Source organism: Geospiza fortis, unplaced genomic scaffold (assembly GCF_000277835.1).
Source record: "Geospiza fortis unplaced genomic scaffold, GeoFor_1.0 scaffold592, whole genome shotgun sequence".
NCBI classification, from domain to species: domain Eukaryota; kingdom Metazoa; phylum Chordata; class Aves; order Passeriformes; family Thraupidae; genus Geospiza; species Geospiza fortis.
This window is the reverse complement of record NW_005054609.1, coordinates 226,595-239,773: the sequence shown is the minus strand read 5'-3', so window position 1 is coordinate 239,773 and position 13,179 is coordinate 226,595. Positions and strand designations below refer to the sequence as shown.

The following is a 13,179-nucleotide window of genomic DNA, read 5'->3' as shown; positions in this document are numbered from 1 at the left end:
CCTGCTGAGAAGCATCACTGAAATGCAGTTCAGGGAAGAGGAAAAGCGCACAAAACCTGTTTAATAAAAGACTCAAATACCAGTTCCTAAAATGTCATCAACTATACATAGGACTGAGCATCTGAGTATGCTGTTCATGGTTTCCTATGCGTAGACTGGGAGCAGGGCTGGGAAAGTCTCTCAGGGATAAAGCAGGCTGATCTGATCACAAAGCCCATGATGCTGAGGTGTGGGGTTGAATTGGCCTCTCTGAAATAACTGGGTTTGCTGGAACTCTGTGTGTGTTTAGATCCAATCAGGCCTTGGTCACCCACTGTTAACTTTGGGCCAGAAGCTGCTTTATAGCACTGAAGCAGCACCAGTGTATTCTTGTGTGATTTCCTGCCATATTAGGGCTATACTTGGCAGGGCATGTTGCAGAGGTAACCAGGAAGCCTGTAAGGGCTTTTTGTACTGGAGGAATCTAACACTGACAGTCATCTACAAAACAGTGCAGTAAAATGGTGTCCCTTAACTAAATCTTTCTGTATTCTGACAGAAGAGTCACATTTATGTGTACTGACAGGAGAGAAACACTTTATGTAGAGAAACACTTTTGACTAGAGACAGTTACCAGAGAGACTGTTACATTTTCTGGAAGATTACTGAATAATACTTTGGCAGTGATCTCCCTGGAGCAGGGCAGTAACTGTCCTCCCTTTCTCCTGGCAGGCTGCACCACTGACATCATGACGAGTGACCACAGTCCTGTGTTTGCCACCTTTGAAGTGGGAGTCACCTCACAGTTTGTTTCCAAGAATGGTCAGTCAGTTTGGGTGCATGTGTGCCATCTTCACTTTGGATACAGAATGCATTGCTTTGTATATGCTGAGAGAAGAAGCTGATTCTTTAAGAGTCCACTCAAAAATGCCCTCTCTTTATTGCCTACTGAAAGTGACATTATTTTCCTCTTTCCTAGACTCCAAATACACAGATTCCCAAGGGGAGATAGAGTTCCTGCACTGTTACGCTACTCTGAAGACCAAGTCCCAGACCAAGTTCTACATTGAGTTTCATTCTAGCTGCTTAGAAAGTATGGTTTGCCCAACTTTATTGTTTCTGTCAAAGTTTTCTGCATGTTTGGATTAGTTCTCCTTCTTCTTTCTTTGATCTAAAAAAATAGCTACATGGATCATTCGTTCCAATGCAAAAAAAAAGGGATGTCCTAAAGATTTGCTGCAGTTTGCAAGATAATCTATACTATCAGCAATACACTCCAAACTTCACAGCCAAGGTAGCTGTAATCCATGCTTAGACATGTAGCCTTCCAACAGTTTTTCCACCTTGTTTGTCAGTCTGATAATTCCTTTCTTGATGGGAAACATATATATCTTGCTTATCACACAGAAAATGCCTACATAGTAAAGACATGATTGATTAAATTTCTAATTGTGCCTGCTACAAATGATCAGGTGATTTCAAAATGAAGCATCTGCATTATCCTAGCAAAAGTAATTTTAAATAATTTAATTAACGTGGTGTAACAAAATATAAGTCAGGGGATCAACTAAAAGGGAAATGAATGCTAGTGCTGTGACTTTGTAAGTGGGACTGTGTACCCTGCAGCACCACAGATTTCACTGCCTGTGCCCATGCTGTGGGGCTGAGTCTCAGCTGTTTATGTAACACAAGCCTACGTGCCCTTGCTGTGGGTTTTTTAAAGCAATCTCCCATCACAGAACTGCTCTTGTAAGTGGGACAGCAAGCCTTTGGTGGATGCTTCATCACATTATCGCATGTCAGAGCGCTGTGTCAAAGACAGTTCCATAAAAGATTATTTTTTGGCTGTATAAAAATTTGCATAAATTTCTATGGAAACAGTGTATTACAAATCTTAAATTAGAATTTCAAAAGTATGCTATCTTGAGTGGCGTAGGAAGAGCTGTCATGTTCTTATCCTCCGGTCCATGTATGCACTGATCTCCTCAGTGCCAAGTTTAACTGCAAAATGAAACCATTTAACAATGCTCTAGCAAAACCACTCGCAAATTTACTGTGTAAAAATTCATCCAAAGCTCAGACTTTAAGCTTCTTAATACTTTTAAACATTTGCGTCCAAGTAGGAAAAGAATTGTAGGCTTTTTGGAGACATTGTGAAGAGGATTTGTAGCCCAGTTCTTGCTGTCTCTCTCCTGGTAAACTCCTTTCTTGTCCCTTTGCAGGCTTTGTAAAGAGCCAGGAAGGAGAAAATGAGGATGGAAATGAAGGGGAGCTTGTGGTAAAGTTTGTCGAGGCACTTCCAAAGGTAAACTGGGACAATACCTCCATATTTGTATGGAAGAGAAGCTTCCGCTTTCATCCCATAAGCAATGTTAGGTCTTTTACTTTCATAAATACTACTTTCAGGAGCATTGTTGTGGTCTTGTTTACACTTAAAGGGACTGTAAGAATGCAGGATGGGCTTAGGCTAAACAGAGTATGTTGTAAGCAGGAAAGGACTTTCATGTCAGTGTACTTACATGTCTATGAAGAATTTTGCTGATATGGTTATGCCACTCAGGACCATGACTTTTTTCTCATATTTTTAGAGAACATTTTGCTGGTTTGAGCAGGAGCCTTTTTTTTTTTTTAGTTTTAAATGGAAAATAAAACATCTTAAAGAGTAACTCTGCCCTGGAGTTTCTTTGCCTGGTCAGATAAAACTTGGTATATTTTAGGAAAGTTGATTAAGTGTTTTTTACCTGTGTTAAAAAGAACATCAGTCCAGCAGTTGTATTCTGGGTGTCAGTGTCAGACACAAGTCTTGTCCTTGAAATCAGAGCTATTCTTCATTTCTTGGCATGATGAGAGTTGAAAGAACTACAGGAGCTCCTGGATTTGGAGCAAATGTGCATGTCAATACCCTTCTAAATAGCCCAGAAGTGCTGACTTTGGGAAGAGTGCTTTACGTGGAGAAGCTGGGGAAAGGCTCTACAATAAGTGATTGCAACAACAGCCACGCAGATTTTTGGGAGCAGACGGTAATCAGAGTCCAGATGCCTTCCTCCTCAGGCAGTGTTCAGTCCTGGACTACAGGAGAAAACTGCAGCTCATCCCATGTGTCAGATTTGCAGCATTCCATTTACTGTGCTGGGACTCAAAGAGTGCAGCCTTCTACCACAGATATCCAGATATTATCAGAGGCTGATCCTGGAGGTGACATGATACCCTCATGGGTTTATCCAGCAGGGTTTTCCTCATTTGGGACTGAGTCCCAGGGAGAAGTGTGCTCCTGTCAACCATGTGTTATATTGACCCACCTTAACTTGTCTTTGCAGCTGACTCCAATTATTTCAGACCCAGAATACCTACTGGATCAACATATCCTGATCAGCATTAAGTCATCAGACAGTGATGAATCTTATGGTAAGTGCTTAGCTCTAAAGTTCTGGATGAGTTAAAAGCTACTTAGATTCTTCCAAACTACTGAAAGAGTGGGAGAGAATAGAAGTAACTCCTATAGACTGAATATCTATGATTTAGAACTCAACATACACAGAAATATACATTCACTGTGGGCAATACTTTGTGAAGTAATTTTGATTAAAGGAATATGAACTCAAAGCAACAACCTGTGTGAGCTTTACCAGCTCTGAAAGAGCAGTGGTTTAAAAAGAAAGTCCTTTACAGGAACTAAATCAGGAGTCAGCATGTGTAAATACATTTAATCAGAACATAGAAATCCTGTTTCACTTGCACTTACTTGAGGCATTTCTCCTGGCTACAGTATTTGGCTGTGCTTGTGACTCCCAGATTGTCACCAGCCAGAGAATGAAGTCCTGTCCACAGAATGCTCTTTGCCTAAATCCCACTAACAGCAATAGCAGCCATAGGCTGTTTTCCTTACCCGGAGTGGAAGCTCAGAACCCTGAGGTTACCCACAGGTAACTTCAGTGCCCAAATCATTCACATACACATGAAGTGAAATAAATGCCCCTAATTTCTCAGAAGATATTCTGCTCCTTACTGTGCTCCAAAGCAGTAATTACATACCTGTCAGTGCATTGGTAGTAGATGGCACAAAACATTTCAGTGCTTTGTTTCTCAGTCCCAGCCTCATTGTCTCCCTGTTGGCTTTTAGGGGAAGGCTGCATTGCCTTGCGAATAGAAGCAACAGAATCCTTAGCTCCTATCCATACTGTGCTCACACACCATGGAGAGAAAACGGGGATCTTCCAAGGTGAAATCAAGTTACAAACGTCACAGGGAAAACAGAGAGAGAAATTGTATGGTAAGGAACATCATATCTCTGCAATGCTCACCTCAAAAGATTTCTGATAACTGTCAAGGAATTGAAAATTATCTCTGCACTGCCTGTAGTCACAGAGAATGCTTTTGATGTTGAGTGCAAGGAGGTGTGAGTATGGTTAGCTCTCAGGAGCATACCTGTACTCTTTCAGGAAGACAGAACAATTGGATTCCGTGGGGTTTTTCATCATTCAAGTAAATTCAGCAGACTGAGAGAGCCCCCTGTCTGTCACCTGCACTGGTTTTATTGAATGGGGATCCCTTACTTCCACTTGTGACATGGCACACTCCATGCCAAGCTCTCCTTGCTCCAGTCATCCTGGGGAGCAAAGAATATGTCAGGCTCTCAATGAGCAGTTTCTTAGCTAGAAGATCACAAACTTTGCTTTTTTCACCTTGCTATCTGTTGTTCTCATTCAGAGTACAGAAGCAGCCATTTACAATTATTCATTACATTTACAATTATTCTCAATGGTAAAGTGACTGTATGTGGCTGTTTGGTGGGTCGTGACCTTTGTATTTCAAGACACATTTCTTCTTCTGTCAACAAGACATTACATGTATTAGTGGGTAGTTGAAAACATAACAGCAACAGCAGTTTAAAACTGTCCATCACTCTGATGGACAGTTTTAAACTAAACAAAAAGAGATGCCTTGGACAAAAAGATATGCCTTAATGACAAAAAGAGATGCCTTAAAGAACAAGAAAACTTGAGCAGACAGACTCTGGAGATATGTGTGCCCCTTCCTCCTTCAGATTTTGTCAAGATTGAACGTGATGAAATCACTGGTCAGAAACCAAAGAACATCAGCAGTTTAGAGCCTAACAAAGACTGGGATCCAGCTAACAGGTAAAGGGCAAGTGGGTAAGTGAGTTCCAGGAAAATGGTTGGTGCCATATATGCAAAGTTGGGCTTGATGTGGGAGCAGCATCAACAGGTATGCTGAGCTCTGGGAAGCTGCTTTATGGCTTTCTGGTCAGGACTGGTCAATGCTCCTGTGCCCAAAGCTTCAAAAGCTGAGAATGCATTAGCCAGAGTGGGTCCCTGAGCCCTCTTTAAAAAGGCTCTTCTATTTCCAACAGAAAGTCAAAATCTACTCATCTGGTGGCCAGAGAGGCAGCAGCCATCGCTCGCTACTGGGGGAGTGCTGTCACTTCTCCAGACAGCCTGGGAAAGGAGGATATTTTACGGTAACCTTGCCACCTTACCTCTGACAGCTTGGGGTGGGAAGCTGTGCTCAAACTGCCTGGCTTTTCCTTTCCAAGAGTCACAGCATGAGTCTGAGTAAGGCTGTCCTTTCACCTTTTTTTCACTGGGGCTTTTCCTTGCAGGCAGCTTCTGGCTGGGCCCAGAAACCCATGACAGCCCCTATATGTGGCTGCAGAAGCTGAGTGCTCTCTGCAGCCTGGAAAGGGAAGCATCTGCTACAGCCACAGGAACTATTTTGGGGGTGGGGGAGGTTGTCTTGACCCAGCTGCTTCCTCTCCAGTGACCAAGGGGAGTGAGGCACTAACAGGACTCCCACTTTTTCCCTGATTCTGAAGCAACAGTGACAAAAAAAAAAAAAGTAGAAGAAAAAAGGCAGGTAGTATTGAATCTAAGCAGTCAGTGGGTACTAACTCCTTTGTAGCTGGCAGGGGGACAAAAAACCCCAAACATATTTGTGCACGTGCCTCCCTAACAATATTTCTTCTCTTGAGCAGGTCCACCCCCACAGACATCAGCAACCCCAACTACCTGGGCATGGCTCCCTTCTCTCAGCAGCCCTCTGCAACCTGCCAGCTTAAGCAGACACCTTCATCAGAGCAGGCACCTTCCCTCTGGAACTATGAGCAGCAGTCCAAAGAGAACACCTCCCTAATGGGGCAGAGTCACTCATCCTCCACGTCACCTTCTTTGTCACCTCTATCTCCAAAACCATCCCTCCAGCCTACAGCAGGCAGAAGCATTTGTAATTGGAGTCAAGAGTACCAGTGAGTGTTTGAGTTTTGCTCTGAGGCTGGGCTCCTCTCGTCATTCTGCACAGTCACTGTTTCATTATCTGTTTAGAGAGTTCAAGGTGCAGCATATTCTTTACATATTTTATCTCTAGAATGAGAAAGATAAGTGAAGGCCAAGTGCAGACAGTGCATACTCAAAGAAAACTAGTGTAGCAGTTCCTCAGACTTTTGTGAAAGGAAAGCCAAAGATAATGAGTTAAACTTACAATTGAATAATGGAGTCTTAGAATCACAGAATGGTTTAGATTGCAATGGACCTTAAAGCTTATCTCATTCCACCCCCTGTCATGGGTAGGGACACCTTCCACTATCCCAGGGTGCTTCAAGCCCCATGCAACCAGCCTTGGACGCTTCCAGGGACAGGGCAGCCATAGCTTCCCTGTGCCAGGGCCTCAGCACCCTTTTTCCTAACATTTAACCTAAATCTCTCCTCTTCTATTTTAAAACTTTCCCCTTCTCCTGTCACTATCTGCACTCTCTCTCCTTTGTGTAAGTCCCCTTTAGGCACTGGAAGGCTGCAGTGAAGTCTCCTTGGAGTCTTCTCCAAGACTCCTGAACAACCTGTTGTCTCAACCTGATATATAGGTTTAATTCTCTACCAAAAGAAGAGAAGCAGAAGTTTACAAAGTTGACTGTAATAACAAAGAAAAGGGGGGAGTGTGGCACCCACCCTTCCCCTGGATAGGAAGGAGAGGTCCTTTGTGTGTTATATGTGAGGTACCCTTCACTGAATTTCTACTGGCATGATACAAGTGTCCAGCTGCTGCAGAAGCTAGACTCCATGTACTGCCTCTATCACAAGCCTTGGTGCAGCATTTCCATCTGGCAACTGAAAATATCCCATCCCTTCCCAGCTTAGTGAGGTGACGAGGCTACTTCACCCTAGTGCATGTGTGCAATCTGTGTCCTTGCTACAGACCTCTTCACATCCAAGAGACAGCTGGTCTCTGAGCTGGGCTGGAGCTCCCTGGTAAATGGGTGTGGCACTCTGGAAGTTCAAATTCACAGTAGTCAGAGCTGCCAGCACTGCTGGGGTCTGTTCTGTACCTGGCAGTGCTCCATCACGGCTCAGCTCTCTGCTCTGGCATGCGTTGACTGCCAGAGAACAGCTTGAGACACGGAACACAACTCATTTGAAGACACCCAAAGAACATGTGCCACTCACCTCCATTCCACTCTGCTCAGTGATATTGTGGCTGATTTTTTAAGTACTTTGCAGGTGAAAGCCTGGCCAAATCAGGTCGAGTGATCCAAACCCATAGGACTTGCTGTGTCCCATTGTACGGCTGTGCTGTCATTCCAAGCTGAGCTGCAGCTCAAAGGGCTCTGCTGGGAATGCACATGGATTGTCTCACCCTACAGAGCTATTACTCTTATACTGCATTTGGGTGCATTAAGGAAATTTATCCCTTCCTTAGGAATACCATGCTGCATTGGTAGCAAGAGGAGATTGACCTAGTTGTAAAATGCCACAGTATAATGTGAGCTCTTATTTTAAGCCTCTAGACTACCATTTCCATCCTCTCTGCGAGATCTGAAGATTAATATTCAAATTCAGATTTGTGTGTGTTGCAGAGTCATCAAAGGACCTGGCACAGTTTGGCTCGGTAGTTTATCTGTGTTTAAAAAGAAGCCAAACATTGCTTTGACAGGACTGCAACCTAGCAGGGAGTTTACACAGTGCTATGCATATCTGCTCTCTGCTATCATGTTACTAATGATTAAACAAAGTAAAACTCACTTCTGTTCTCTCTGTTAAACAGTTTTGTTCTCTCTCCCCAAGTTTGTTTTCCTGTTGCCCCTTCAGGCAGTCAGTTTAATTTGCTCACACTCATTTACTATTCATGTCCTCTCTAAATCAGTCAGTGACTCTCTTGCCTGCTCTTCACAAGTCTCCTTTTCACCCTACTTCCATGACTGCAGGCCGCCTGATGTGGGGAAATCCACAGCAGAGCCTGTGCTGCAGGAGGAGGGCCAGCAAAGGCCAGAGATGTTCGAGAACCCACTGTATGGCTCCATGAGCTCCAAGGGCAAAGTGGCCCTCAAGAAAGAGCAGGAATATCCCAAAGCCTTGCGGAAAGAGCAGCCGCCACTGCCTGAGCAGAGCTGTCATCTCACAAAGCCACAGGAGCCTGAGTGCAGCAAGACCTCTGGCAAACAGCCATCACCACCTTTCCTGGTGCCCACACAGCGATTCCGGTCCTACACTTCATCCTGCCAATTGGAAGAAAAGAATACAGGGGAAAAGAGTCAAGGCAAACCAAAGATGACAACACCACTGGAAAACTCGGCACCGCTCAAAAAACTCGTGAAGCCATCAAGACCTGAAGTCAGCCTGAGCATCCAGGGACAGCAGAACAAGCCACCCCTTCCCTCCAAGAGCCGGGCAGTGCTGGACATGCAGAACTCCAAGGGCCGCGATTATCGGGACAGTTCAGAGCTGCCGCACTCCGGGAAGCACCGGCTGGAGGAGGGCCCCATCAGCAGGACAACGACACCGGTGCGTTACTCGGGGGATGAATGGGGTGGGAGATGTCACTGCCACTGGAGTACTATTGGCTCAGTCACTAAGTCCTCACTCCATGGTTCCTATCCAAGCTCAATGCTGTCCCACAAACCTACAGGGCTTGCAGAGCAAGGGGTGCCAGGGAATATCCTAAAGCAGCATTGCTGCGGAGGACAGCATGTTGTGAAACTATGGCCTTGGACTGTTTAAGCCTGGTGGTCCACAAGAGGAATGCAAATAGTATGTTGCTATGTCTTGTTTTGGGCATACTGTGCTGTTCCTGAAAGTGGTTGATCCTGGCCAGACAGCACAAATCTGTAGTATTGGGCAATGGGCTTTGCTGTAAGTAATAAACAGATGATTAAAAGTAGTTAGTAGTTAGTGGTAAACACTTAGCAACTTAGAACAGTGTGTCCAAAACCATTACTGAACCCTCTACAGAAATAATCAGACATATACTTTCCTGGGCTGGTGGGTTTATTTGTTGTAGTTTGGTTTAGTTTTGTGTTGTTTTTTGGGTTTTTTTCAACAGAACACAAGAGCTGTATGAGGAGTAGGGGAGGCCTTAGCAAGTGCATTTGGGAGAAAAATCCCACTTGAGCAGGCTGAAGGGTTTTTTCTTTTCCATCAAAACTTGTAAGATTGACAGTATACAAGCTGATGTCTTCTCTTGTCTCTACAGTGAACATGACACAGCAGCTGGTGGTACTCTAGGAGGAATCCTGATGGGAAGAATGATGGAGACTACTGCTTTGTTCACACTGATGTCCTCTAGTCTGGTTCTAAAAAAGACTGAGGAATTTTATTTTTAAGGGTGCAGCCCTCCCTGTGTTTATGAAAATGTTCTAGCTGAGAAGCTTATCCTATGTTGCTCAGAGCAAGAGGGGCCAGGACCACAATACCAAATGCAAGTTATTCTTTTGAGTGTCACTGGTACTTCCATGCAAAGGTGGGTGGCCAAGTACATGCATTAGTAAATGTTTTGGAAAAGAGGACTGTACGGTACAAGGACTAGGAGATGGAAAGGGTGCATTGAAAAAATAAACCCTTCCTACAAAAGCAAGATTTCTCTTTTGTGTTACAGGATTCCTATTAAAGAGTGATATGTAAAAGAAAGCCTCTTAAAAGCGGTACAGCTCCAAAAGCATGTCCTATCCATGGAGCAAGGAGGTCAGGGAGGGTGGGGAGAGTCTGAATAGCAGATACTGATGCAGGTCACACACCCTCAGTGGAGCCAGCCTTGCCTGGAGGTCGGGGCTGCATCCCTGCACCACCCAGGGGACACAGCAAGTGAGGGCCAGCCCATGGCACTGTGGCTCCTTTTCCTTCAAGCAGGCCCTGCTTTGATAGCCCAGCAAACAGAGGGAAACACCAGAACCACAGGCAGAAACAGGGCAAGAGGAAGGGCCCGTGGGAGCCCAGGAGTAAAACTGCCTGCAGGGGCAGATAGCAGCACCCCAGCCTGCCTGGCAGCAAGCACCCTGCTTTGGAGGACACTGGCCAGCTGGTTTTGGAGCATTCTTAATAGACTAATGCTGACCTTACTGTACACTTTTGTCTACTGAGAATGAATAATGTTAACATACTTGTAATTTCTGTTATATTCGTGTTAAGTATTAATGCTGTGGTTACTATTAGACTAAGCCCATTGTGACTTAATCACTGTTATTGTTTCCATGTTGATTACTTAAAAATAATAAAATAGTCACCTTTCTGGTCATTCTTTATTGAAAATTCAGAACTGCCTGTCACACGATTCAGCTTTAGGTGAGTGTTACACCAGCTTGCTCAGTGAGAGTAGTCCCTGCCCAGAGAAAACACCAAAGGCACCAAGGAGAGCAGGGAAGGCGTGACACAGATGACTGAGAATGCATCTGCACAGACCTTCTGTGGCTATAGCTGCTTTGAAAACTACAGGACCTGTTAGCAGGTACCGTTACTAATTGTGTGAGTGTAGAAAAGGTACAGTAATTTTACTGGAGGAGAAGGGGTCAAGCACAGGCTTGTTAGAATGGGTGGAAGAGGACAACCTGTAGGTAGAAACCTTTCAAGAAGAGATGATTTTTTGCTCTGCAGGTTGGAGTTTCAAAGCATCAATACTGAAGCACCTGGCTCTACAGCCTACAAATCAGCAAGAGAGACCATGAGCTTACACTCCTCTTGCTTTATTCAGCAGAACTCTCTCTGTGTAATCGCCATAATTCAGTAGCTGTGGTATTTTGGTGGCCCTGAGGAGCATTTCACTTTTCCAGGTTGCAGAAGAACTTGTGTGGCCACTGAGTAAAACCTTCCTGGAGCAGGTGAGCTTTCTGTCCAATACAGAGAGTTAGATCAGCTCTCAGTAATTCTGGGCTGTGTTCTTCTATGTGTGGAGATGGAAATGGGATGAGCTTTCTATTAAAAAGTTACCTTCTCAACAATGAGACAAGCTCAGATTTTTTTGTTTTATCCCCAAATCCCTAAACTGTAAAAAATAAAATCCCCAAAGTCTAGAAACTAAAAGCTGGATATGAAACAAATATAGCTTCCCGTGTAAACATTCTCCTGATTGAGAATGCTGCTTAAATTGTGCACAGATTTACAGATGAACAGATTTTGAGAACACTGGACTTGCTAAGGCATAAAAATCCATCCAGGTACTTAATTTGGTCTGTCCTTTAGAAAGGCATGTTGCTGGGGAAGAAAAGCAGCTCTCTTCTGAGTTTCCAGCAGAAAAAATATACATTCCTATTCCTATGCTAAAAATGGATTGCCTACCCACTTGGGGTTCCAAAGACAGTCTGATGGAATGCTGTCAAATGCCACCAGGTTTTGTGCAAGTGGACAGTGTTCAAAAGAAGGCTCTGTAAAGAGCTTTCTGAAGCCTCTCTGGATGGGAGTCTTCTGAGGTGAGCAGCTTAGACACGGAGTGGAAAAGTGGGACAAGTGGTGAGACACTACACAGTACTTGTCTCTGTGCCCAGAGTGGCTGTGCCTTGGGATGGTAGAAGTGGTAACAACAGCTGAGGGAGCTTGGCAGATGTGAATATCAGAAAATTGAATTTAACAAATAAGTCTGGTGCTTCTGTTTGTTATATTTAATTTTTAATTTCTGTCACAAAGCCTCTAAGATGATATCTACTGGTTTTAATGCCTGTATCTTGAACCACATGAAAGCAGAACTGAACACAAGCTGCTACTTTTTCTGACATCCCTGAGCCTGACTCCCTCTTGCCAAACTAGGCACATTTCTCTACCCTCTCTGCTGTTGTCCAGTTAAGCTCATACAGGCAGTATGAGCAAAAGACATAAACTGAAGGATATGAATTGTCCAAAAATGTACTGATTTCCCCCAGATGTATTATCTATCCATAACCTTCCGGCATCCTTTATTTTAAGTTCTTAAAATAGCTGGAGTCTTTTTGTACTTATTTCCATGGAGACCCAGCTGTCAAAAAAGCTTGGAACTTTCCAGCTACAGGATATTATGTTGCAGAACACAGTAAGTTTTAAACCTCCCATTTCCTGCCTGCACCTGTTGCACCTAACACCAGTTTCCTTGTCCTCTCAGTGTACAACCACCACAGGGCACCTTTAAGCCTTTTCCTGAGATGTTGTGGGCGACACATTTTCTTCCTGATAAAGGTGTGGTCTTAGAGAAAATGGCTCAAGGAAGAGGAAAAAAAAAACAGAAGGAAAACCACATTAAGGTGAGTTACTCACTCCAAAATAGCAAGGGGATAATTTTGATGTTAGAAATTGTGTTGCTGAAGCCTGTAATCTACTGGGACCAAGCACCCTTTTTCTGTACAGCTTAAAACTAACCATTTAGTCAGTATCCTCCTACTTGTTTTTAAAATGAAAGGTTTGCTAAAATTTTACCACGGTTTTCTGTTGTCCTTGTGACAATACAATAATAGTCCATGTGATTGAAGGGATGCATTGTCCAGAAATTAAATGATTCACCCCTGGACCAAGCTCCTTATTTTTTAACATTGTGAAGGCTCAGATATTTATGTGTGAATAAACTGTGGGTGTCAGGACTAACTGACCAAGATGATGCAGGACAGTTCCCAGAGACCTCCTCACCAGTATCAGCAGATGGATTGGAAATAGACAATAGCCAGATATTTCGCTTTTATTTTTGTAGTCTCTTCCAGAGAGAAATTGACACTTTCCCCTCTGGGACATCTGCCAACAAGACTCTGTCCCTGCTATCATTTGTGATGTTCCTTGCTGATAACACAAATCAAAGATGCAGCCAGTGGGCTGAGCTTGGGGAAGTGACGGGTGCTACAAGGCCTCTCGATCATCAGCTACATCTGCTGCATCTGTGTGGTGCTCATGTGGTTGAGGCTGAAGTATTTAGTGACAGGGTCAATAGCTTTGCCTGTTCTCCATGCCCAGCTGGCACTGTCTCACAAGC

General features: G+C 44.0%; 1 protein-coding gene across 1 annotated transcript in view; it reads left to right on the top strand.

The window, feature by feature from the left end:
• The window catches only part of INPP5D (inositol polyphosphate-5-phosphatase D), a 50,094-nt gene extending 39,600 nt beyond the window's left edge, over window positions 1-10,494 (top strand). The window contains exons 19-28 of the mRNA XM_031064619.1: window positions 712-801; window positions 959-1,072; window positions 2,202-2,284; window positions 3,297-3,384; window positions 4,100-4,249; window positions 5,024-5,117; window positions 5,351-5,458; window positions 5,972-6,241; window positions 8,192-8,768; window positions 9,457-10,494. Coding sequence (XP_030920479.1) covers window positions 712-801; window positions 959-1,072; window positions 2,202-2,284; window positions 3,297-3,384; window positions 4,100-4,249; window positions 5,024-5,117; window positions 5,351-5,458; window positions 5,972-6,241; window positions 8,192-8,768; window positions 9,457-9,459 — 1,577 coding nt within the window. The 3' untranslated portion in view covers window positions 9,460-10,494. The remainder of the gene's footprint in view (window positions 1-711; window positions 802-958; window positions 1,073-2,201; window positions 2,285-3,296; window positions 3,385-4,099; window positions 4,250-5,023; window positions 5,118-5,350; window positions 5,459-5,971; window positions 6,242-8,191; window positions 8,769-9,456) is intronic.
• The last annotated feature ends 2,685 nt before the right edge of the window (window positions 10,495-13,179 follow it).